Source organism: Bubalus bubalis, chromosome 11 (genome assembly GCF_019923935.1).
Source record: "Bubalus bubalis isolate 160015118507 breed Murrah chromosome 11, NDDB_SH_1, whole genome shotgun sequence".
In the NCBI taxonomy this organism is placed as follows: Eukaryota; Metazoa; Chordata; class Mammalia; order Artiodactyla; family Bovidae; genus Bubalus; species Bubalus bubalis.
The window spans coordinates 21,547,165-21,573,835 of record NC_059167.1 but is presented as its reverse complement, the minus strand read 5'-3'; the positions used below and the strand labels follow the sequence as shown (position 1 = coordinate 21,573,835).

Genomic DNA, 26,671 nt, shown 5'->3' with positions numbered 1-26,671 from the left:
CTCTGCTGGAGTATTGCCATGAAGGGATGCTCACCCAGTGTGGCCAGAGAAGTTAAAATCCATATTTTTATACAAAATGCTTGTTTAAAGACACTGAAAACTATTCTACTTAAAAAATACATTGATTATGATGTATGGCAGAAGCCAACATAATATTGTAATTATCCTTCAATTAAAAATAAATTAAAAACAAAAACATCAATCTTGTTAGTCCACTCCCCCATTTCCTGGTAACCATCAAAGAAAAAAAAAAATACATGGATCAAATGCATCACTCTGCTGCCTACCAGGCTTAATTCCTGCCCTGCACAGTCATGGAAAGAGAAACGGATTGACCAAGGAGTCTGCCAGAGGCCGTGATCAGAGCAGAAGAGTGAATTACCTCACAATGTGGAAGCAATGTCACTCATGTAATCTGACCTTGTGATAAAGGTCATTGGTGGGGGGGCCACAGAGTGACAACCAGCTCCTACTGTGTTTCACCTGATGGAGAAGTTGGGACCAACCTGAGATACAGCAGAAAGGTTAGAAATTAGATTAGAAATCAGAATCCGAGGATTTTGAGGCATCAAAGTAGTTTACCTTGGGTCACCTCCATTCCAGAATCTTAAGAAAGAATGATGAATTCCCTCCACATTTATGAGTAAAGGTTAATCCTATTTCTTATGAAGACAGTTTGATTCCCCTGTTATTTTCTGAACATGTTATGAATATCATATGGCATGCCTTCTAGGAGCAGTTTTCTAGGAACCCTTTCCTAAGATGTCTTTTGAATCACCCCCTCCTTGGGACCAGGGAATATACCATCATGAATTGTGAATAATTAGACTCATCAACCCAAATCACATCACAGTGAAATTTCCCTTTTTGGAAATTTTCAACAGTTTGACTCTTACTGGGTCCACTCAGCTGCCCCTAGAGGAGGTCCTTGCTCAGTTAAGGATGGGGACAAAAGGAGGAGAAGGGGACTGAATTAGGCCAAGAGGGCTGGCTTCTCAGCTATTCCTCCTGGACCCTGGCTGCCTCCCAGGGTCCCTCACTGGAAGAATGGCCTTCTGAGGGGCTCATCCTTTGTTCTGGTGTGTATCACGGAAGGCTATGACATTCTGATTTACAATTAGAAGACTTGTGTTTGTGACCTGCCTCTTACTATCTGTGTGCTCCTGGTCAATTGTTTAACCTCTAGGAACCTCACTGATAAAATGAAAATGATATCTACTTCTGCGGTTCTTAACCAACTCAAAACATGAAAGGTTTGTAAACCACAAAGCTCCAACATGGACATAGGTCAGATTGCTTTTGGCCATTGCTACTAAAAATACCTATCTTTAATCACCAAGGGGTTGTGGCAGAGGTAACCATTCATAAAAAAATCATGTCTTGTAGGATAGAATGGTCATTGGGAAGTGGTAGCCCAGCCAGAATTGTACTTCCTGTCTCCTTTGCATTTGACTGGGTTGAAGTGAGTAACCTTTACTAAAGGAATACGAGCAAAAGTGATGAGTAGCACTTCAGAGCCAAGGCATGAGAAATGTGCCTTCTCTAATTTCTTTCCCACCTATGACCCAAGGAAGAGGACTCCAAAGCCTCTGAGATTGGCAGCATCGAAAAATGGGAGAAAACTGAGTTCCCAAATCCTTGCCTGGCAGAAAGCCACCTACTGACTGAGACCATTCTCGCTGGATTATTATGTGAGTGAGAAATGCTAAAACGTTTTGTTAAGCCCCGACATCCTGGGGTTTCTTTATTACAGCAGCTAAGATTGCTCTAAGTAATAAATGAATCAAGGGGATGGGAATGCTATAGCTCCGCCAGGAAAAAGTGCTGAGGATGCCATGTGCATAATGGCTGGCTGTGTCTTTTCCACACTAGCACACAGGCCAATGAAGCCAAGGGATTGCAAAAGGACATCTGCTATGCTCCATCAGATGAGGTCAGTGGACAGTTTAATTACACACACACACAGAGATACATCATAGATACATATGTACGTATATTCTAGAATCCCAGTGTTAAAGCTAGAAGTACTGAGCTTCAGAGGGCACATATTAAAACCTTTTTTGTAGCTCAGGAAATGGAGGAAGGCGGACTGGCCCAAGTGCATGGAGCTACTCAGTGGTGGCATCTTAAGTAGTACCAAGTCCTGAGACCTGGTTCAACCAGGTCTCTGTGGTTGAATGCAGCTTCTCTCTTGACAAAGTCTAACATCTGGATAACCCAGAAATGACTCATGAAAGGGGAGAGATGGAGACAAATGGATTTTATGATTCTGCATCTACCGTTTCATTGGCTAACAGGCATTTTTCACTGTCAATTTTGTGGCTGGCAAAAAAAAAAATGACCGAACCTTGCAGCCAAACCCTTTTCCTGGACTGCTTTTTGTGTGTTCTTGTGCGTTCTTTTAAATGCTATCCTCTAGCCACGACAACTATTGCTAACCCATGACTCTGCCAGGCCCTGATTCACCCCGTGCCTTCAAGCATGCTGTTTCTTCTCGAATGTTCTTCATCACCAAACCCCTCACCAAGATAAGTCACAGTTTATTCTTCTTCCAAGATGTTACCCACCTATTCCCTTTCCTGGGAAGTCTTCTCCAATTTCTGCAGGCTGAAACTGTTTCTTTCCATCGTGTCCTGTGGTGCTCTGTCTATGCCACCTTTTGGCCACTCACGGCGCAGAACTGCACTTCTTATTCCCACCTTGATGACTCACGTGCATCAAAGCCTTCTTCCCATCCCTTAACTTTTGGAAAGGGTGACAGTATATACAAGGTGGTGGCCACCCTCGTCTCCTTCCCTGAGCTGTTCGGACCAGGAGTGGACACCTGACACCAAGTAACCAGGTCACAGGCACTCCTGCCATCTCGACAGAGCCTTCTACAAAGGACTCTGCCTCTGGGGGATGGCCCCTTTTGATGAAAAATTGGCCCCATTTCCTCCATTGAGAATGTGCATTCAGACTTTCAAAGAGATGTTCCAGGTTGCTGTAGGGAACAGAGTTGTGAGGTCACGGCAGTGTGTCAGGGCCATGCCAGACCACGTACAAGACGAGCAAAGCAAGAGCACGTCAGGAGAGGGAGGAGGTGGATAGGCCTGCGAGGGAGAAGGAGCAAGGATGGGGGACATGCTGCGATTTGGGGGACATGGAACATGGCCTCAGTTCCTGAGGGCTTTCAGGTCCCTGTGGCCAGCCGTGTTCCTGCCTTGGGTTCCCCAAGAGGCCCCCACCAGGGCTTCGAAGTAGAGCCCCTCTTCATTTCTTGAACGACTTTAATGGGCTTCTGCTTCTTGTAACCCAAAGAGCCTTGGTTAAAGAAGCTCTACTTCCTACTCTGGACCATGAGTTTCTTGAGGTCAGAAACTCTATCTTCCTCTTTACTGTAGCACCAGAACCTATCTCAAGGCACACATGGTATTCAAAATCATTTGTTGAAAGAGTCATGAGTACATGAATGAATGGATGTGCCCATTGGTAATAAACACAGGATGCTGTTTGTTTAGCTGGAGCCCCTGACCCAGCAGGCCTTTCTAATACCAAGAGCTCTTTCCCCTTTAATCATCACGGCTCTACCTCTCATGTCCTCCAGCCTCTTAAAATCCAGATTTTGACAGGTGGCATTTCCCTGAAGCATTGTTTTTGCTTTAAAAATCCTAGGCTTGGCACACTGGCATCTGAAGAGATGACAGGTACAAACAGGAGATACAAATAGGAGACGACACTTTCACCTCAACCACTACAGCCCCAGAAGGAACCCAAGGTGGTCCCCTGGACCTTTTCCTGAAGCAACATGGGGAGAAGCAAGCTGTCTTCAGAGAGATATAAGTATAGCTTTTATTTTTTTTTTTAAACCAACCCAACATTTCCACTGGCAACTGTCAACATAGCTTATGACATGAACACGGTTTCTTTTTCAGTTATTTGTTTTCTTAAAAAATGTGTTTAAAATTAAACAGGTGTTTTTCATTTCTTCTTTTCCCTTAAAAAATGTATTTATGTCAATGCAGAAAGCCTAAAGATCTGTGGGCAGTCTTTCGGTGATTATATGTGTGTGTGTGTGTGTGTGTTTTAAAGCCAGGTCCTTTCAAAATTTGTTGGGTAAAGGTCTGTAGGGCATGGCAATCTCTCTATAAACCCAGGCTCCATGGAATTATGGCAGCTAAGATTCCTCCTACTGGGGCAAGAAATAGCCCACAGGCTGGAAAAAGAGGTTTAAAACCAAGCAGGAATGTGGGAGAGATGAGGAATTCCAATCCCTGTCCTGTGAAAATGCTTTCAAACATGACCCGAGTCCAGGAGACATGAAGTCCCTCATTTTCTTATAAACTTCTAAGTTTTTGCAGGAAATCAAGAAATACAGTCAAAGCTCTTAGTCTGGTGCATTAGGAAGTGAGGGAGTGGTGAAGCTGACATCTCTCAGAATCAGACATTTTCAATATAATCTTTTCCTGACAAATCCCACTAGGTGGACATCACTTCTCTCCTGCCTCAGATACAAAGCCAGAGATGTTCTAGAAGGCATATAGCCCTCTGCTTTCCTAGCTGCCCTCTGTCATCATATTCTATTTCTATTTTCGTCCCCTATCTACCACTCGGTGGGTCTTCCTGCAGAGGGATAAACATCCAGACACTGATACAATGAGACAGACAGAATCTGAAAGGCTCAGGCAGGGAAGAGAACAAGGACGTCTTGTTGTAAACTGGATCTTGACAGAAGCTTGAGATAAAGCTGTTCCTGCTCCAGCCACAGTCCCCATTCTTACTGCCCTCGCGGGTGTGCGAACTTCACCACCACCCGGACACCACAGTCCATTCAAGAATGCAGAGGATAAAAGGAGAAAGGGAACAGGAACTCGATGGAGCAGGAGACAGCCGTTACCCAGGGGAGAGTGGGGGAAAGGGTGTGTCTGAAAGTTCAGGCCTCTGCCCATCGACTCAGACCCTGAGCTCCTTCGCAGCACCATCATCACTAACCTCAGAAAAGACAAGGTGGACAAACGATGAGCAAAACCTGGTGGGAAAACGAAAGCAACCATGATACTGACGACAATGAAAAGAGACCCCCGAGCCAGCCACAGGGACAGGACTCATTTCCACGCCTTGTGGGCAGAGTGAGAGGATGGCGATGTGTCAAACTGGACAGACAGGAGAAACCCTGTCCCCCCCGGAGGAAAGTTAGAAAGCAAAGGAACAGTCAGAAGAAATGTGGAAGAGAAGGTGGCGAGAGGGTCTGACTTTGCTATGGGTCAGGGACACGGCGGGGAGAGGGGCTGGAGGTGGATTTGTTGCTGTCGTTGGTGTGGATTGAATTAAATATTTTGCCAAGTGGGTGTTTCCTCTGTTCCACTGGACGGATGGACTCTGCCCTTTCAGTTCACTCCCGGGGCCCAGTCCGGTGATGCTCCAGTGGCTTGGGTCCTGAGGCTGCCTCTCCGGGGCGTGGCTCGTTCCCCAGAGGTCACGGGTGGGGACGCACCCTTCTCTGGGGAGAAGTTGCAGGCCTGCCCGGCCGGAGGCCTCATTCTGTGACTCAGAACCCCTTGATGTAACAGTAGGCCTCCAGCGTGGCAAAGAGTATGTAGAGAAGCCACAGGCTCACAAAGAGCCAAGTCGTGGCCAGCTTGCAGCCACGAGGGCCGCCCAGCTCCCCGCCCAGGTGGGGCCGCCGGCGGTACAAGAGCACGCTGATGCACACGAATGCGAAGATGGTGAAGAGGGTGACAGAGAAGGCCAGCGTGCCGGCCGACACGTGGAACTCCTGTCCCTGCAGGGCCCAGTAGATGGCGGCCACGGACCAGGCCAGGCCAATGCCCAGGAAGACGTTGACGGCGTTGCTGCCTGTGACGTTGCCGATGGAGGCGTCTGCGTACACGTCCTGGATGGCAGCCGCTTTGCTGGCAAACGTATCTGGAAAGAGGCAGAGACAGTGAAAGCCGGTGGGGAGGCTGAGATGTGGAGGGCCTTCCATGGAGAGAGGCCGAAAGGCAGCCGGGGCCAGCAGGCTGAGCCTTGGGAGTGAGAGGCAGGGGCCTGGGGGCTACTCCCTGCTCCACTGTTAATAAGCTGTGTGGCCTTGGGCTGGTCACCTTACTTCTCTGGGCTTCCTGTTCCTAATCTGCCTGAGCCTGAAAGGTTCCCAAGGGTCCTTCTGGTCCTGATATTTACTGGGTGGCTTTTATTGTTTGTTTCTGACTACTTCTTCTGTAAGGGGGAGTGGGGTTGCTTTCCCATAATATCTCCCAGGGAACTCTGACATCCAGGGAAGCTGCTTAGAATAAGTGCCTGATTGCCCCTGTCATGCGCGACATTTACTTTCAAAACAGACTGTGATTGAGCCTGTGGGCTTAGCATTGTGCTAAGGGCTGGATTTATGGGGACAGAGGACACATGGAGAGATGCAGGGACTAATGACAGGGATATCCATGGGCTCAAGAATGACAGGGCTCAGGATTCGCAATCAGCATACAGAGCCCAGGGCCTCGAAGGCTATTGGACTTTAGATGTTGGTATGGATTGTAGGCACTGGAAGGATGGCCAGCCACCCTTTTATTTGACAAGCTAGGGAAAATAAGGGTCAAGGAATCTACTCAAGGTAAGTTAGCAAGAGATTTGACCTGAAAACCTTCATCTGAGAGCTCTTTCCATGGCTTCACCCGACATCCAAACAGCTTCAGCCAAAGCCACAAATCAGCTGAGTGGACCACAGCATCGCCTTAAAGCCCCTAATGCTGCCAGCTGTTCTCTGCACCCACCTCGAGGTCTTGGACAAGCCCCAAGCTCTCCCTTGCCCAGCCTGCCTCCTCGTTGCCAATATTGTCCCCGAGAAAACCTCTTGCCTTTTCTTGCCTGTGACCTTGCTTCTTCTTTTTTTAACTTCTGATCCTCTGCAACTTCTTCCCACATCTGTTCCTTTTACCCATAACTGCCCCTTCACCTCTGATAGTTCCTCAAGGCCCCAGAGAACAGAGGTAAATCATAGGGTATCTTTCCCACAAAGCCTTCCCTCAATTATCCATTTAATTTCTTACCACTCCATGCATTCCCATGATAGCCAAACCTTTTGCATCATTAATGTACAAATAATTCCACTGGTCTGTGCTGGGGTCTGGGGAAGTGGCTTCTCCAGAGTGTGATGCAGACTCAGTTACTCTCCAGAAGGATATGCTTTCTTGGCACAAGAAGGGTTTCCAGCCAGCAGAGTCCTGTCTGATGAGATTTGGCCCAGCCTTTCCATAGGAAGGGGCTATCTCTGTCTTCCTACCACAATTGGGAGGCCAGCTCCTTGGTAGGAATTTGGGGTTCAGACACCCTGGAGACCCCATCTGAACTAAGTAAGGAACCTGAGCTAATGTAGCCCCTCTCTACCCGCTTACCCCTGCTTGCCTTCCCAGCCCAGCCGAAGTCCCCCTGTTCCATGCTTGCTCAGCGCCTATACTTTTTCATCATCAAACTTATTGAGATGATTTGATCATCGTTGAATGTGGTCTCCTTCACTAGATTATAAACTTCATGTAGAGAGGGAAGTGTGTCTGTCTTGTTTCCCATTACAGTCCCAGCAATCAGCACGAAACTGTATCAGGCTCAGCAAACATTTGAATGTCTAATGAATGAATAAAGGCATATCTGTTCCTGTTCATCTCTAGGTGTTTTTGAGAAAAAAAAATATGATTCATCATATGAAAGACAAGAGCCTGTGAAGCTTCCTTCACCTGTCCTGCTGGGAGACACTTAGTATTTACAGGAGTCCTAAGCAGAGGAGGCTTGTGGGCCTTTCTTCTGCACTTCTCCAAGCAGGCTAATCTGCAGCCAGAGGGAAATGGCCTATTCGTCTGATGCGGAGGTTAAGAAAGTGGGTCACTGACTTCAGCAAGTGATTTAACCTCTCTGGGCCTCAGTTTCCTCATCTGTCAAGTGGGGATAATAACTCTCCTTATTGAATAAGGTTTGGGTGAGGCTTACATGGCTAAAACAGGAAAGCTGCTTAGCATACATACCACCTGACACATCAGAAGTGCTCAAGGAATGTTAACGATCATTCTTAATGGTAGCAGGGGTCCCTTGGGTTGACCTTCATGCACCTTAGAGGCAGAGGCTCTGTTAAGCTCAGATCTGAGATGGTAGGGAAGATAATGAGGCAAATCGGAGGGCTCACTTGATCCAGGTAATATTCCCTTTGCTAATCAAAGACCCCCTCACTCTCACCTGGCACCGAGGTGCCAAATGCCACAAAAATAACAGCCGTGACCGAGTCCTTGAGACCAATGGTGCAGCCGAAGTGGGAGGCCAGGTCCCCGATGATGGCGGTGAGCATGCCGATGATGAGAATGGACACAACGAAGCAGGCCCAGCCATGGCAGTACTCTGTTGGGGGCACGCAGGCAAACAGCACCTTCCAGAAGACTGTGAGGAAGTGCATGACGTAGTCAAAGCAGGAAGGCAGCCTCTCCTCGCCTGACTCATCCTCATCCTCGTCCCCTGCTGAAGGCAAGAAAAGCGGGCGGCGGGGTCAGATCCTCATTCATGAGAAAGTCAATTCCAACCCACCTCAGGAGCATCACTGGCCGCACAGAGATGCCAGCTGTCTCCTGGGCAGCTGGTGCAGGCACCCGAAAACAGGAGGGAAAGAGAAAATGCATGGGGATGCCCCACTAGTCAATTTGAATGCAGGGAGAGTGAGAGAGTGGGAGAGAGGGAACAGAGGAGTAAGAAAGAAGAGAAAGAGATGGAATGTGGGAATGTGAAAAGGACAGGGCAGTGGGGGAGAGAGTGGGGAAGATGGAGAAGGCATGGGGTTGCTTAGGTGAAGAAAAGAGGAAGCTGTGAGCCCACTCTTCACTGGACACCTGCGGGGCTCCTAATTTTCCTGACATGACTGCTGCAATAACCATGTGGTTCTGGTCATTATCCATCCACAGTGAGACACCTGTCATTCCAGATCATGTGGGCATCCCGGGGAGTCAGTTGTTCAGCCACTAACTCAAGTCCAACCCCTGTCCTTCACTATCTCCTGGAGTTTGCTCAAATTCATGTCCATTGAGTTGGTGATGCCATCCAACCATCTCATCCTCTGTCACCCGCTTCTTCTGCCTTCTATCTTTTCCAGCTGATAGGTCTTTTCCAATGATTCTGCTCTTCGCATCAGGTGGCCAAAGTATTGGAGTTTCAGCTTTGGTATCAGTCCTTCTGATGAATATTCAGGGTTTATTTCCTTTAAGACTGAGTGGTTGGATCTCCTTGCAGTCCAAGGGACTCTCAAGAGTCTTCTCCAATACCACAGTTCAAAAGCATCAACTTTTTAGTGCTCAGTCTTCTTTATGGCCCAACACTCACATCCATATTTGACTACTTAGAAAAACCAAAACTTTGACTATACAGACCTTTGTTGACAAAGCAGTGTCTTTGCTTTTTAATATGCTGTCTAGGTTGGTCATAGCTTTCCTTCCAAGAAGCAAGCGTCTTTTAGTTTCATGGCTGCAGTTGCCATCTGCAATGATTTTGGAGACCAAGGGAAAAAAATCTGTCACTGTTTCCACTTTTTTCCCATCTATTTGCCATGAAGTGATGGGACCAGATGCCATGATCTTCATTTTCTGAATGTTGAGTTTTAAGCCAGCTTTTTCACACTCCTCTTTCACCTTCATCAAGAGGCTTTTTAGTTCCTCTTCACTTTCTGCCATAAGGGTGGTGTCATCTGCATATCTGAGGTTATTGATATTTCTCCCGGCAATCTTGATTCCAGCTTGTGCTTCATCCAGCATTTTGCATGATGTACTCTGCATATAAATTAAATAAGCAGGGTGACAATATACAGCCTTGACGTATTCCTTTCCCAATTTTGAACCAGTCCTTGGTTCCCTGTCTGGTTCTAACTGTTGCTTCTTGACTTGCATACAGGTTTGTCATTCTCCAAATATGCTGTGGGACAGAGCTGGGCTGTTCCTGGTTTGTCCTTGCCAGGAAACTCGGGCAGAGTTGCCCATTCAGCAGTCCAGGAGGAGAGGATGTGCTGCAGCTCAGTCAAGGGCAAGCTCTGTCATATTTCAACATGACCTGTAGAAGCAGGATTCAGGGCACTTGGGCTCCAATTGCATCTTTGCTACGAAGAGACTCTGGAACCTGGAATCAATCCCTTTTTGTTCCTGAACCCTGGTTCCCTCATTTGACAAAGGAAGGCATTCGATTATGTGGCTGATAGTCTACCCATTGTCTCTTTAGGGCCAAAGTAAGGTCATAAGAGGGGGAGTCTGGAAGCAGGCGATAGAAAAAGTGGGGCAGTGAACACAGCAGCAGTGGCCGTCTCTTCCTGTCTGTACTTTGGCTGTGGTGCTGGGACCTCAGGGATGTGACCCGGTGGGTTACTATGACAACAAAGCTTCATGAAAAGAGACAAGGCCCGGAGTGCTGGGCAGCACAGAAGGCCTCTGTGGTGCTGAGAGGCACTACTGCTGGGAGTGATGAGACCCCTCACTTCCCATGCCAAGCTGCATGCAGGCCTCTGGGATGCTGGCTGTGCTCTGGGTGCCCACTGAGGAAACCCGTCACTAAGTGCCAAGGAGAGATCTGGAATCATCCAGAACAGAGGTCTGTCAGTCAATGCAGAGTTTTTACAAACCTCAGACCCGCACATCTGTAAATCAGAATAGTCTCCATTTTACAGAAAAGGAGGACTGCCTTAACAAGACGATGGAATGATGAAAGCCAGGATTTCCTAAGTTTCTATTTAGTACCAGGCTCTGTAGCTTTCTACTCTCTTCGCTGAGAAAGAAAGGTAGCAATAGTTTCTTTTTTGGGTGACAAAACCGAGACACAGGGAGGATAGCTTGTCTGAGTTCACATAGCATGCACGTGTGCACAGTCGTGTCCAGCTCTTTGCGACCCCATGGACTGTAGCCCACCAGGCTCCTCTGTCCATGAGATTTTTCATGCAGGAATACTGGAGTGGGTTGCCATTTCCTTCTCCAGGGGATCTTCCTAACCCAGGGATTGAACTCGCGTCTCTGGCGTCTCCTGCATTGGCAGGTAGATTCTTGACCACTAGCGCCACCTGGGAAGCTCTTCACACAGCAGAACCAGGGTCTGAAAGCAGAGATAGCCATGCTCTTTTAGTTACCCCCACGTTTGTCTTCCAAAGTGACCCAGTGAAAAGACAAACATCCAGGGTAAGAGCTGGGAAGGCTGGCCACTGAGGCCCTTCCTGAGATGGGTGAGCTGTTGACATGTCTGTGTTCCTGCTTCTCTGGAGCTTCCTGCTCCTCCCAGCAAAGCCTGTGTCCATCTCGAGACCCTCTTACCTGCACTGACAGTGATGGCCTCCATGAACTGGTCCCTCCAGGAGTGGGTCCCCACGACCAAGGCCAGGTTTGTCTTCCTAATCAGCTTGTCCACGGTAGTCTGTCAGGGAGATTAAAACTTGGAACCGTGAGGTCAGAATGCTCAGAACCACTGAAGAATTTGGCACTTGGTGGGGATGAAAGATACCCTGCGCTCCAGGGGGCTCCACGTGGGTTCTGAAAGTTATGCATGAAATGGCCTCAGGGGGCATCTTCTGGCATAGTCCTTCTACTGTCCTCTTCTTTGGTTGTGACTGCTGACATTGGATATTTAAAGCAATACAATAGAGAATAACACTAATGATGTCAGTAAACCTAGACCTGGGGTAGTGAATTTCAGTATCTTTGTTTTAAAAATACAATTAAATAGTGATGATACTTTTACGGGTATTATAGCTCATTTGTTCCATAGGCCCTGTAATATTTCCTCACTGTTCCTAAGTTACAAATGACCAGCACTGTTTGTTCCATGTTACAAATGGGAAAACTGAGACTGGGGTGGGTAAGTGATTTGTGCAGTTTCAACTTTATGTATTCAGTGGTGACGTTAGAACAAAACTGCTGGTCTTCTACCTCCCACCTCATTATTCTGTTATTCAGTTACATCTCACTTATGGCCTGACCTTGAACTCATAGGACTCCTCGATGATGACCTCTAGTTTGGGGTGTTCACCCAATATTGGCTTTCCCATTTCTGCTATCCTCTTGGCTTCTTCTTCTTCCACAGTCAGCTTCCTGTCTGTCACCTCTGCAACAAAACAAAACCAGACGAGCTTTAGCACATTTGCCATTCCCTGGAAGTCTAAATAAAACTCAGAGTATTAGGCATTGGCAATGGGCATACAGGAAACAGCTCTTGAGGACGGGGATTTTGTGTACTTGTTAGTGCCTCTTTCTGTAAGCTGCTAAACAGACCATGAAGGGGTTCCTTGCATGTTCTGACCTTAACATTCCTCTTTCCATTTTATACCTGGCTTGGGTGTTGGGGGGAACCTGACCCAAAGACCTTCTGAGAAGCAGCACCAAGTGAAGCCCCAAAACATTTGATGAGATATTGAAGAGCTGGGAACAAAAGCCAAATCTCTTGACCTTTAACAGTTTTGAACTGTTGGGCATGACTGGCATGGCTACTTCATATAAAGGTTCCTGGGGGTCAGAAGCACATTTCAACCAAAGGGAATGTCCACTGGCTCACATTAACATCTGTCTCCAACATTCTTAGGACTGTAACTTCTATAAGGGACAAAAAAGGATGTTTCCAGGAATATCTACATTTTGTACTAGTGAATATTAGCCTCACAATGAGAAACTTGGATGACTTCCCCCAAAATGTCATGATTTCTAAATGAAAGAGCCCTAGAGTTTCTAAGGAACCAGGCACATTTCTTCTGAAATACAAATACTTGTTCAAAAACACACAAAAAGAAAGTTCTTCCTTTATTTCTTTCTGAGGCATTCCCGGTCAGCCCTCAGTATCTTGACTCATTTACAATCCCTTCTCATGTTGAACCGTTAGAAATTTTTTCCACTTCAGCTGGTGAGTCCATTTGAAGACCACTTCACCATGAAGACGTCTTTTCTGGATTAAAGTGAAACAGAGATTGAATCTTTTTATTCCCCTTTGATTAGAAAATTGCTCTTGGCAGTCTGTTTCTTTCAGAGCTCGTTTAAACATCTTTCCATCCGAGTCCACATTCTTACATGCAATTAATTCTTTTATTTGGCTCTTTAATTGCTTTTATTCCACACAGTGAATCTCCCAGGGGAGTTTTCTAGTCCTTGAGTAATCTCAAGGACAAAATGGGTCAGAGGACAAGAAGGTCTTCTTTTCTATCTTGGGAATTGGTGAAGCATGGTGAGGGGTGAGACGTGAGCTCTCGAGGTTGCAAGGAAAATAATTTACTGAAAAGATCGTAAACCAGGCAGAGGGTATGTTTTATATAAGAATTTTTAAAGCTGTTTTGAATGAAAACTGGTAAGAGAGTGTGCAGTGGATTCCTGGGCTGGCTGCTGTACTCAGTGCTTCTGGCTCCAAAGGCAGAGGGCGAGCCCCAGATGTGGGGAGCTGTCCGTGGTGCTGTCCTCCCGCTAGTGTTGGTGACCACTTTTGGAAACAGTTACTTCTCATGGATCAACGTCCTCCTGTACATTTCTAAGCATATACCCTCTTTCAGCCTGACATCATTTAGTCCATATGAGCCTCTTATTAGGTAATTCTGAAAATAAGTCTGGCTATGCAGTCAGTGATCCTAGAAGCCAGACTGCAAGCCACTCTGAATAAAAGCCTTTGTAAAAACATATATATGTAGATTATTTAAAAAAAAAAGGGGGGCATTCTTTTCCTCTACTTGTGGTCTTTGGGACCATATTACAATGCATATCCTAGTAGAGACAGTATTATTCCACTCCTCCCTCCCCATTTCCCCCATGTCATACTTTACATGTGCCACAAGAACTTTATCCCAATATAATGAGCTCTCCAGTGACTTATAAATGTACCTGTCTAACCCCTTGTCTACCTATCAATCTAGCACTGTATCCATCTGGCAGGATATTGATCTAGCTACTGACCTGTCCAACCCTGTGGTGACAGTCAGTTTTTCCATCTAGCTCTCTGCAGAAATCACTTTGACAAATAACCAACCCTCTATCTTTGGATCTCCCACAGCCCCACAGAGGTACTCGCTTGCGCTCTCTCTCTCTCTCTCTCTCTCTCTCTCTCTCTCTCTCTCTCTCTCTCTCTATATATATATATATATATATATATATCTGTTAATGATTGATTCACATGCTTTTAAATAAATTCTGATTTAGTATCTTGGTTTGGTAGTAATTCCTGCCTTACTTCTGTAAGGATCATTTCTTTACATTCAAATTAATTTTTCGAGAGGGTGAGAAGTCTCAAGCCTTAAAGATCATAATTATTCTGATCACTTGTTTATTTAACCTCTCAATTTTGAGTGTAGAAAATAAATGACAGGTGACCTTGATATTCAGACTGACTAAACAAACACTTAGATCTAGGAAAAGGAGGAGGAAGGGGGAGAAGAGAGAATGAACCTATTAATAGGATGGAAGATTAAACAAATATTGGAAGAGAGAAGAGCTTGCCAGGCCAGACTGGAACAGATTGCCATGAATGTCCTACAGACATTCTCAGAAAGAAATGGGGCCGTGTAGTCAATGCCCTAACTCCCAGGTCCCTGAGCTTGGAGGTATAGCTCAGATGGAACACATTTTCTCTCCATTTATCACGAGGCTTTGTGAATCACGTTTGCTTGGCCACCTGGAAAAATCCAAACAAGGAATTGAGATTTCCAGTGAATTTAAAGTCTAACCAAGGGCTCCTAAATTGAAGGTTTACAGATTGAAAGATCTAGGAAATGACACCTTTTCCCCCCTATTTTAGCTTCTACTGGTATCTGTGCCAATGTGTTAAAAGTATAATGAAGCTTAAATTAAATCACAATCTCTGTTTTGAGCATATGTATGTGTGGCTGGTAGTGGGTAGAGGCAAGAGTTGGAACAAAAAAGCTCGAATGCCTTCTCAGGCAAGAAGATGAGCTAAGTGGAGAAGGAACACCCAATGCTTTGACATTAAAACCTGGGAGAAGAGTGGAACATATGGGGTTGGAGGTAGTCATTATCTTATTGATATAAGAGGAAGCAAGAAACTAAGGAAGCTGAAGTAGTTTTTTCCAGAAAGGGAAAATGTAGGGGGTTATCTACTGTTTTTTTTGGTTTATGACTCCAAGGAGGTCAATGTCCTTACTATGTAACCTGCCCCTTTCTCAAACTCAGTGTACAGCATTATGGCGACTATCAATGAATTCTGAAAGATGTTTTGCATCTCAAATGACCTTACAATTTTTATACATTCAAAGAACTGATGAAATGTAAAATGTTATTTTAACATATATTGAGACACCTTGTATAGCTCGCTTTGTCTGCACCAAGAGTTACGGAATTGCCCATATGCCGGCAATGCCTTCCTAACGGCTCACAAAGTTGATATTGTCTGTGATTTGATTACACAGATGCAAACATATTTGGTACATTTTTATGACAGGCTCTAGATTCTGTGTGAGAATATCCCCAATATAAATTCTCCCAAATTTCTATATCCAATCAAATAATTTCCCCCTCACCCCATAATATTCTAATTCTTCTTGTCATTCATGGCACATGTGATTTCAAAGATCAATGACAAATGAGCCAAAGTTCTAGAAATTTAGGTCTCTGCTGTGATGAGATGGAAGATCTTCAGGATCAATAAGATTCCAGATTACTTAAAAACTACTTTTCATGTTCTCACAGCAGCTCCTAATTATTTTTCCCTGGACCCCATCCAGATCGAAGTATTTTCTTTCTTATTCCATCATGATCCTATTAGGAGAGTCAGCTCTGACTCTCATCCTCTCTTGCCCCACAACATGAGACGATGGAGGAATTAAGACTCAGGAGAAGTGTATGACCTCCCCCCATTTGTTCAGTAAGTTTCAGTTCTCTTCCTGGTCTCAGAGAGGACCAACTATGCCTTTACCCACATCCACTGAAATTGTGCTCAAGGAATTGTCTACCTCCTCACAATCACTTGCAGTAGGGAAATAAATCTCCTGGTCCTTAAGAGAACTTAAGCCCACAGCTCCTAGTAAATAAAGCAAAGGATATTGGTCTTAAAGTAAATAATGGCACTGGCAAGAAGCAGAAAAAGGGATGGGGGGAAGACACCTCTTACCTGGCGATAACAGGAGCGCTGTTTGCAAATGGGTACCAGACAAAGGGAAGAAAGAAAAGGAAAGAGCATTAAGGTCCCATCTCGAAAGTATCCCCAGGTCTTGTGGCCGCAGTAGCACAAGGAAAGCAGTGAGCTTAGTAGGTGAGAGCACTGTGGCCACATGCAAAAGGCAGCAATCGGAGCATGCACAGCAGCCGCAGCAAGAGGTGTGAACTACTGGAGAGACCACTGAGTGCCAGGGCCTTGCAGCTGCAAGTTTTCCCCACAACTTCTCTGCAACCCTGAGGGCTATGGATAGAGGAATGAGGATGGGGGGAACTAAGTAGGTGAAGCAGAGACCGAGTTGGCCATTCGTGATCTTCTAAAGGATCAGGTTATCACATCCATTCTGTAAAGGAGTGAGAATCCAGTTACCTTCAAACTGTATAGGTTGCAACCCTACCAGAGCTTTGAGTATCCCTAAAAGAATAACCTCGTGAAAAGATAAATCCTGCAAAATGTTTTCCTTGAACAATGTATCATTTTATAGAGAAAGGCTGGAGGTTGGAGGCCATGGCCTCCTCCCATTTTGCATCGACTCTACCTACTGTGCAAAGTCACTATGAAGCCAACTGCAAAGTCATTGCAATGGGTAGATGTTCAGTAGAGGTTTGCCATTTGCCACCTATTTCGGCAATTGTATTTTTCACAGATCCTGTGGGGTTGCATCACTGAATAGTGTTTTGTTTCAGAAAGGACAGGCTAAGTCAGAGTCTAGATATTCTGGACCAGAGAGACTGTCGTACTGAAAGCTACTGACAGATGGGAGATGACAAATGCAAGGTCCTTAAATGGTCTGGTAAGCTGAGTTAAAGATATACCCAGCACAGGTCTTTCCTAGCCCCTGAGTTTTCACTTTTGCTAAACTCTCCTAGATTTCGAGATAAAATAAATTCTTGTAACATACCATTTTCACTTTGATGGTGTCTTAGTACAGCACCTCCCTCCCTGGCTCTTGTTAAATAAAAGCCTGAGAATATCCTGCTACATACTCCTGGTGCAGCTGGTGACTGATGGGGATTGATGAGGAATGAGTGAGGCAGGGGGCAGAGGAAGGTGTCTGTAAATTGTTTCTTCTAAAAGTCTCTAAGAACACAACTCAGGTCTGTAATTCCATATTCACAGCCACTGAAAACACATATGGATACAGAATCTTTATGGTACATAATCAGGGAGAATAGCAGTTGACTTTTTCCGGTTTCTCCCACATGGAATTCTAAGGGGCAATGGATCAAAGGATCTTCGTACTACACTGAGATGAGAGATAGACAGATAGCAAGACAGCATGCTCATTCTACTCCTTCTATGGATTTTCACAGGAGAGTCTCTCCTGGCCCCCAAGTTCCAGCGGAGAGTAGAAAAAAAAGAAAAGAAGAGTAGAGACCCAAACAAATCAGTGTACCCAGGTAGGCCAGACAAAGGGCAGCTCTTCCAGAAAAGTCCCTGCTGCTCTGGTTTTCACTGAGACACCCCTCCCAACACCAGGATCGACTCTAGCACAATGAGAGGACTTTCAGTCAGCTGCACTGCACTGTTTCCTGGTCGTGTCTATATGACCCTGAGACTTTCTGCTTAACAGTTACGGATGGATCAGTGAGATCCAGGTAGACACACTGAGTGACAGGATACCTCCAGGGTGTTTCTCCTGCTGTGGCTGATGAGAGAAGCTGGAGCTGAACTTTTCCCTGCGTTGATCCCCCAGGGTCAGGTGATTGCTCAGATACCCCAGGGACAAGCAGGAAAACAGCACAACTCTGAGCATTTGGAAGTATCTAAGCAACTTGTTAGGGGGAGCCCAAAGTGAGTGAAGTGAAGTCTCTCAGTCGTGTCCGACTCTTTGCGACCCCGTGGACTGTAGCCTACCAGGCTTCTCCATCCATGGGATTTTCCAGGCAAGAATACTGGAGTGGGTTACCATTTCCTTCTCCAGGGGATCTTCCCGACCCAGGGATCGAACCTGGGTCTCCCGCATTGGAGGCAGACACTTTAACTTCTGAGCCAAAGAAGGCACAAACAGGCTTCCAATGTCTAGGTCCAGGCCTGACAGCCTTGATCATACTGCTCAGTTGTCCACTGCCAAACTCTAATGCTTCCTCTATTCCTGGGCAACTGTGTTTCCTGTTCATCCCCTCTTATTCTCTCCCTTAGTTTGTCCGGAGGATTTAATTTCCCCTCTGAAATCTGTTTTATTTGCCAAGAATAGAATCTCTTATTTCAAATACAGCATTTTACTTTTTTTGTAATTCAATTGTCACTTTGACCATGCACCCACTATGCTATGCTCTTCTGAATGCCTAAGCCTCTCACATGCAGCAGTGATAATGAAAAGCAATGTCCACTGTGTTGTTTCTCACTAGGAGAACAGCAGGACATTCTGGATATCAGGATGGGGTTTCATTTGGTTCTGAGTCTAGACAATTGAGTTTTATGGCCTCTCACCTTGTGGTCTAATGCCAAAATATGGGACGATCTGAAGAAACTGAAAATAAACCCTATAGATAATAGAAACTGACAGAAAATGGACACCTTTCCTATTGGCAACTTCCATCTTGGTCACTGGGAAAAGATCTAGGGGCATATCACACTGGTAGCTCGATGAAATCCTTCTCTTCTCTTCTACTGCCTCCCCCAGGATTGGACTCCATCAGGGCTCTGCTGACATCTCCTTGGACAGAGAATCTATTGCAGTGAAAAGGGGTCCTCAAATGAAGAGTAGCCATAGGCATTTATGTTTGGTCAAGTCTCTTGAAGATCACGAGATTTATCTTAGGTCACTCTCTGTCCTGCTGTTGAATGGTCTTTATTGGGGAGGCAGAAAACAAAAGCCTCTTCACTGGTAGAATAAAGTCATGGATGGACTTGCAACTCACCCTTCTAGTCTGGAGAAAATTGCCTTCTTTCTAACCTCCCTGTGTGATCCTTTGTCCAGCTTTCATTTGCATGCACATAAGTAGCTAGGGACTGTGGAAATTGATGAGGCTAGTTGATAACGGCCTTAGGTGTCAGCTGCGTCCAACCAATCATGAAGATGTGCAGTAAAGGCAGAAGGGAGACGGGAATGAGGTAAGGCAGATTTTGAGACAATTTCTGAGACTAGTCCAGGTGGCAGGAACACAATCTGGGAAGCAACGGAAATTACTCTTTTCTTGCAGCACTCTTTGGAAATCAGGCTCATGGCAACATATTAGGTGGCCAAGAAGAGAATGAATAATGGAAAGCAGACAGGGCTTCTGCTTCTCCAACACCAGGTGTGACCAAACCAGTGTGGGCCCAGAAACAGTCAGATTTGCAGAGAGAGTCAGAAGACAAGGGGAACTGAGCAATCATTCATGTCTCAGAAGACCTGGGCACAAGCCTTTGGGAATGTAGTGGCTGAATATCGGATCTGTCTTCACGCTGTTGTTTGTCATGTGAAGTAGTGGCCGAAGCATCGTCTTTTTTTGACAAAAAAGTAGATCTCACCGTTCTATACTCCATGAGGCTCCCAGCAGCACATGTGTCCTGAAGGGGAGTCTAAATGACCTCCTCTTGGCATTTCCCCAAAGCATTCTTACCCACATATACTCCTCCAACACTTTCAAAGGTGTAGCTTCCAATCGTTTTCTTCAAGGGAAGAAATCTTTCCTGACATCGACCTTGGTTGCAACATAATCAGTCCCTTAGGCAGGTATCCCAAGATGCAGGTCCTGAGGAAAGGAGGAGAGGAGGCCACATCTCTGGTGTGGGATGAGGATTATCTCAAGACCTGGGTAATGCTTTCATTTGCAGACACCAAGCCGAGGCTGCCTTCTGTGAACTGTCCAACATCTATTTCTCAAGGATCAATACCAACCACGCCATTGAGAGTCCCTCCTAATGGAAAACCCAAAAGGCCACACTCTGGGCTGGCCCAATGTCAGTCTTTTTCCAGGGCCTTCTGGCTGAGGTGATTTCCATACCTGGAGTTAATCACTTCACTTTTGCAGACTCAATTTTCTGCTTTCAGGACTGCATTACCCTAAAGCAGTTGGAATAAAGTACCCCACCTTGGGCTAGACAAGAGGTAGAACGAGATGGGGTGGGATGTCAAGGGAAGGATGAACAGCTCAGGGTTCCAGATTGCATGACTACTTTGGAAGCCAGCTTTCCCTCAGAGAGCTCCCAGAAGTGTGACCTCTGACAACTGGTATACCTTTCCACGTTTTGCTCTACCCAACTGTGAAATAGCCAGATAAAACACTTACCTCCAGGAAGGGCAAAGGGGCCCATGGGCCACTCTGCAAGTGAAAAACCTGCCAAGCACTCCACGGAGGTTGGGAGATGCAGCAGAAGACTGTCAAAGCATCATTGCAACACGGGATCCAGCCCCCACCCCAGACCCTCCCCAATTCAATCCAGGCTAGAGAGAGAGGAGGGTAGAAGGAGAAGAAGGCAGGGAAGGGGCACAGGCATGCATCGCATGCATTCCTTTCATCTTCTCCTCCCCATCCACCAAGGAGTTGGCACATTTACAGGTGACTTTGTGTGGGGTGGGAAATGGGGCAGGGGTGGGTGGTGGAAGTGCAGGGGACATTAGTAATCAGATAATTGGAACACAAGGCAGATGTAACTCAGCAGGGTCATGAGGAGTCGAGGCTGCACTGTGCCCAGGAGGTGAAAAAGGAGGACTTGGAAATAAGCTAAGGCTAAGAAGGCAGAGATGATACCGAAACAGGGTGAGAGCGAGAATACAGGAGGGAAAAGAATAAAAAAAGTCCATTGGTCAAAAGGAGGAAGGAAGAAAAAGAAAAAAAGGGGGGAGGGGAGAAAAAAATATAGTTTCTTTTTGTTATTGTTGCTTTACAGCTTGCTTAAATTTTTTTCTTTTTGTTTTATTTTGTTTGTTCATTTTTTGTTTTTGTTTTTGTTTTTTTTTTTTTTAAAGAATCTCACACCTGATATTCCACGTTCCATCCATTTCGGTTCACCAAGGACAATGAAGAAATTCTCTTGCCTTTCGTATTCCTCCTCATCTACTATTTTAACCCTTACGGTTTTCCTGTAGGGACAACAAGAGAGAAAGTGTCGACTGGGTCGGTAGGTTGGTTGGTCACCCGGAGCACAGCCTTTAAAATCATTCCCCATCACTCTTGGCACATGCAGCCCAGTCCCGCCATGGTGGCTTTTGACAGGACTCAGTGGATTATATTGTTCTTATGTCAAAAATGGTCTTAGCTTTTCTTATCTCCTTGGTCAGAGTTGTCCTTACGAGTGAGAGGGAAAGGGAGTCAGAAAGCAAGGGAAAGTGGGCAAAGGAAGGGATCCATTGAGGATGGGAGGGAAATGGGAAGGAAGAAGGGGGGTGATGGTGGGGAGGAGTCATTTTCGATCCTGCTGATGGTTAGTACAAAGTGAGTTGGACAGCACATTCCATTGGGTGTCACATGGTAACTGGCATTTCTCTGGGGAGTAGGTGAACTGCTGGCCTATGGGGGTGGCCCAGGGCTCTTCTACCACAGAGAATGTCAACAGTTTCTAGCTAGGGGCTTGTTTCCCTCCCTTGTGTCTATACCCACTTCAAATGTGAGCCTCATAAAGAAAATCTTAAAAGGAAAGTATTTTTGAGGCAGGCAAATCAGAGAGAAAGAGAAAGGAAGGAAGGAAGGCAGAATTCCATCATCTTCATTCTTTACCTTGTAGGGCTTTAGTGGTGGGAAGTAAAATAAATACGTATTAACCACAGTATGATGTGGGACTCCTTTAAGAGTTACAGCTGATGCATTCCTGAAAAGTGTGATGAAAATGACACACATCATCAATTCTAAATCATCTTTGGACCTCTATCACATGGGGGTGATGTGTCTCAAAGCTGGCTTCCTTAAATGCAGATTATTAGGCATCAGGGGGACATGCTGATGGAGGTTTCTGCTCATTTTTGGGTATCTTAGCAAAGCATGTGCTTACTCACTCAGTCATGTCTGACTCTTTGCAACCCCATAGGTGGTAGCCTGCCAGGCTCCTCTGTCCATAGGGATTCTCCAGGCAAGAATACTGGAGTGGGTTGCCATGCCCTCCTCCAGGCGATCTTCCCAACCTAGGGACCGAACCCAGGTCTTCTGCATTGCAGGCAGCTTCCTTACCATCTGAGAGCCACCAGGGAAGCCAAAGAATACTGGATTGGGTAGCCTATCTCTTCTCTAGGGGAATCTTCCTGACCCAGAGATTGAACCGGGGTCTCCTACATTGCAGGCAGATTCTTTACCAGCTGAGCTACCAGGGAAGCCCCAAAGCATAATATCTATTAAAACCAAATCATACAGGAAAGCAAAGTTTCCAAGAAAATCCTTTCACAGACTGGCCTGAGGCTGGTTCAGGTCCACTGTCATTGGAGAAGTTGCCACGTGGGCCTGGATCTCTCTGTGTGGCTTCTCCTGGTCCTTCACAGAACCACAGTGGTGTCAAGAAGTCCTAATAGTGAGCCCTAGTTGTTATTTTCTGCTTTTTATTTTGTATTTTGTTTGTTTTGCCTGGGACCTAAATGCTCTCTAAAGGGTAAAATGTGCTAACAAATAATAGTGTAAAAAGTTTCATTAGAACCTCTGATGTTCCTGTTCCATTCTGAAGACAGGGTCGGCTTTATCATCTATACAGTGTTAGGCTGATCTAAGGTGCTTTGTTGGGCACAGAACTTGCTGTGCATTTGTGGTGTGTGTGTGTGCTTATGTGTGACCTTTTGAGCACTTTCTGGACATCTTTCCACACCTTGCTCAGTGCACCAAAGACAAATATCACTGATTGTCAAGAGGCATTTTCTGGGACTCTCTCTCATCCTAGAGCCTAGGGCCGTCTACAGGATGTGAGCCCGGCCTGTTTTTCCACTGCAGGGACTCTGCTGGGGGACAAGAAGGGGGTTCTTGCTCTGTGACCCTGGGCACAGTCTGGAGGGACACGATTGATGGCTCTGTCCTCCTGCACAGTATGATCCATCTGAAAAAAGGATTTTCTGTCTTGTCTCTTGGAGGCTGGGGTGTATGGGGCCATTTAAGTTGAAGCAGAAGCTCCGCCCACTCTGAGAAGTCCTGTGACTTCTTGGGGGAGCCTCCCCTCAGGTCAGAATCCTCCCTCCCATCTTCTAACTGCCTTCACACCTAGATGCCCTTCACAGGGAAAGCAGAATATGACAGGCAGGTCTTTGATCTAGACCTAGAACTCAAACCTGTACTTTCAGCTCAATCAAGGTAAGGGAGAGAAAAATACCCTTGCTCCCAGGGATATGGCAGTTAAGCGGCTCTCACCTAAGGCCTGCCTTGAGGAATGGATGAACCACAAATAGAACCCAAATCCAAATATATTGATCGTTTGTACCCAGGGACTATTAGCTTAGCACTGAGAAGAGCTGCCCCGTGGACCTCGGCTAAGAGCTGAGCCAGTGTTCCAGGGCTGCCCTTCTGCCTGGAGCTGCGCTATCTTTTCCTTCCTTGCATCCTAAACCACTCGGGAGAAGCAGAGAGCCTCGTATATGATACTCTCAGGGCTGGTGCTCTCTCTCTCTTATTTTTTCCCCAATATCCATTTCCTCATCCCACAAAAGTGAGCACTGGCTTTTGAGCATCCCTCTTATGATACCATGTGACAGGCTGGCAGGTGTTAGGACAGAGCTGGGTGCAGAGAGCAGAGAGGGAGAGAGGAAAAGAGAGGACAAGAAAGGAAACAGGGACAGTGAACCAGAGAGGCAGAAGAAGGGGAAAGAGAAGGCGATAAATGGGTAGGAGAAAGGGGGAAACAGAAGGGGAGAGGAGGGTGTTAACGTTAGTGTGCAGGACAGGGTACTACACCTTTCTGAAAACTCATATCCACCATGCGGGGGCCCATCATCTCAATGAAGTAATTCTTGTTTTTCTCATACGCCTCACCATCAATTACCTTGATGTGAACTGTTTTGCTGTGGATGGAAAAATAAGGATCATAAGCAAGGAGTAGACTGGGGGGCTAGCCAGCCAGAGAAGAAACAGGAGGAGAAAGAAACAGGGAAAAGACCCAGAAAGGTCAAAAATCTGCCCCAACACCATAGGAGCACAGAGGAGAGTGGTCACCCCAGACCACCTTCTAGCCCCACTGGACTCCTCCCAGGCTTTGAGTGGCTTCATGGCATTATTAGACTGGAAGATGCTCAGGCTTTGCAGTTAAAGGATCTAGGTTCTAATCCTGTATACGCTATGTGACCTTGGATGATAATTTCACTGCTACACAAATAGGCCGAATAACACTAACATCATCCCAGGGCAAACGTGAGAGCTGTGAAATATACATATAAAGGCTCAGACATTTAGGTTCTTCTAAAGCATTTCCTTCCTTATTCTGTCTTGCTTTTAGAGCAAGAAAGAACTAAAAAAAAATTTTTTTTTTCTTTTGAAATCAGCTGATACTGACTTGAAAGGTTTATTTTATAGAAAGGGCAGAAAGGGCAGTGTGTGGGGGATGTTGCTGGCCCATGGGAGTTTTGCCTGGAACCGGTCCCTTTCTCTGTGTCTGTGACTATCACAGGGAAGCCTAGAGGGCGGTTTGGCTCAAGTCACACCTTCTGGTAATTCACAGCAGTTGTCAAACACTACTGATCAGATCTGCAAATGAGCTTCTGTTGTCAGAGGAACACATGGACTGGATCACAGGAACTCTGACTCTCTGAATTACGATTAATTCATAAATCCTACAGCGATCTTTTGATGAGCACAATTAAGTTGTTTTTTTGTGCTATAAGGAGTTGTTCTGTTAAACATTGAAAAACAAAAACCAATTTCAGGAACCTGTTTTGCATATTTCTTTACTTTAAAAAATACTTATTACCAGGAGCTTCAAAAACAGAGGCGGTCCTGAGCCTCTCCCAGGCTATGCTTGACGAGGGGGACGTTTCCGGATCAGACTCCAGATACTAAGGGGGAGAGACATTGAGGGATGAGGGTGGGCATGGAGCTGAGTCTCCCCTCAGCGGTGGGAGAGAAGGGGCCACATAGGAGCCCTGCTCAGCTGCCCCAGGGCATTGCCCTTTCCCACTCGGGTGCTGCCAGGCCTGCCCTTGAGGAGACGGAGGCCTTCAGCTTCACCGTTTATTATTTAGCATAAACTAGGAATATGGCTACATTGTGACTTGGAACCACTTCTCTTTTCTCCTGTGCTTTCCCAAGTCACTGTTAGAACTCAGGATGTCTACAGAGCTTCCATCGGCCACACTGTCGATCTTGTAGATGTCGGTCCATTGCTCCTGAAGTGAATGTAAGAGCAGTTACTAACGCACCCAGCCCCTGCCACCCCACTTCAAAAACGGGCTCCAAACCCTCATCACTTGTCACACCCACCCCAGTCACAGATTAACCTGGCTGGTCACCAGAGAGTGCAGGAATCACCCATTGGGGTCACTGAAAGGCCACAATACTTTGGCCTTCTCTCCTCCGGGGCAGTGGGGTTTGTATCAGAGACGGTGACCAGGGGTCAAACCCCGCCCCACCTCTCAGTTAGCTGGGTGACCTCAGGCGACTTGCTAGAGCTCGCCAAGTCCCATTTGTAAAGTGGAATACTAATACCTCTTCACAGCGTTCCTAACTGAGATAATGTGTGCAAAGCACTTGGCAGGCTGTGCGTTCCCTAGTAAGTGCTTAATAAATAGCCACTATCATTACTAAGAGTAATATAACCCCAGTTTGGTGCATCAAGAGTAATATATAAAGAAATCTCATCTCCAGTTATTGAATCAGAGGATAAAAGGGAAGTCAAGAAATAGAACTGGTGAACCAAGAGGAGCACAGGCTGGAAATAGAAGTCAGGTCAAGAAGGGATTGGACAGAACAGGATCATAACTGCCAGATGGGTTCTTAGAGGGGCTTGGAATGTTCAAGGTAGTAAGTAGCATGGAGAGCAACTCTCATATTCTCCCCCAATCTGGCTTTGTGTCCCTGCCAGTGACAAGTTGTGGGCTGGACAGACCACATGTCAGGAACACAGCCTGCCTTGTGCTTGTTTGATTTTCAGTGAATGGATAAACAGAATGAGAGAAGCCACTGACAACTTAGTTGAAGACCAAGAAATGAGGCCAGACAACAAGTAGTGGCAAAAGAAATTTGGCTGAGCGAGGAGGACCCTCTAGTTGGAAAGTGTCACAGGGGAGGAGGCAGGATGTAAGACTCCCTCCCTGAGATTGCTTGTGGGGAAGGCACCACATCTGCTTGGGCTTAAGGCATGGCCTGGAGAAAATTGAGAAAGTTCTCAGTTCTGCTTAAGCCACAAATCAGGCCAGACGAACATTTACATTTATTAAGGGTCACCAGCCGAGTCTTGAGTTCTCTTTCTAAACTTGTTCTTCTCCATTGCAGTCAATGGAACCATCATCTATTTAAATCCAGAATCGCCTGATTCCTTCCCTTCCTCTCATCCCTCCCCATTGACAGCCCCTGCCCGATGCCCACTTCTGACCCTAAAACATTTAATTTATCACCATCTTCCCTCTATCAAGACCTAGATCAAAACAACATTACCTGTCCCCAGGACTTTGCAATAGCTTCCTAAGAGATTTTCCTGCTCCTGACTTTGCCATCCTCCTTCAATTCCTTCCCTGCAT

At 46.1% G+C, this 26,671-nt stretch overlaps 1 protein-coding gene across 7 annotated transcripts in view; it reads right to left on the bottom strand.

The window, feature by feature from the left end:
- Window positions 1-3,819: 3,819 nt before the first annotated feature.
- Window positions 3,820-26,671, bottom strand: part of SLC8A3 (solute carrier family 8 member A3) — a 166,545-nt gene continuing 143,693 nt past the window's right edge. For 3 of the 7 annotated variants that reach the window (XM_025295281.2, XM_025295283.2, XM_006056133.4), the window contains exons 3-8: window positions 23,898-24,004; window positions 16,066-16,083; window positions 11,951-12,075; window positions 11,289-11,388; window positions 8,200-8,475; window positions 3,820-5,904 (exon numbers count right to left, since the gene is read on the bottom strand). In XM_025295281.2, coding sequence (XP_025151066.1) covers window positions 5,528-5,904; window positions 8,200-8,475; window positions 11,289-11,388; window positions 11,951-12,075; window positions 16,066-16,083; window positions 23,898-24,004 — 1,003 coding nt within the window. In that variant the 3' untranslated portion in view covers window positions 3,820-5,527. Of the gene's footprint in view, window positions 5,905-8,199; window positions 8,476-11,288; window positions 11,389-11,950; window positions 12,076-16,065; window positions 16,084-21,017; window positions 21,122-23,897; window positions 24,005-26,671 lie in introns of those variants that run through there. The other 4 variants (XM_025295287.2, XM_025295284.3, XM_025295286.3 and 1 more) reach the window with 4 other exon arrangements.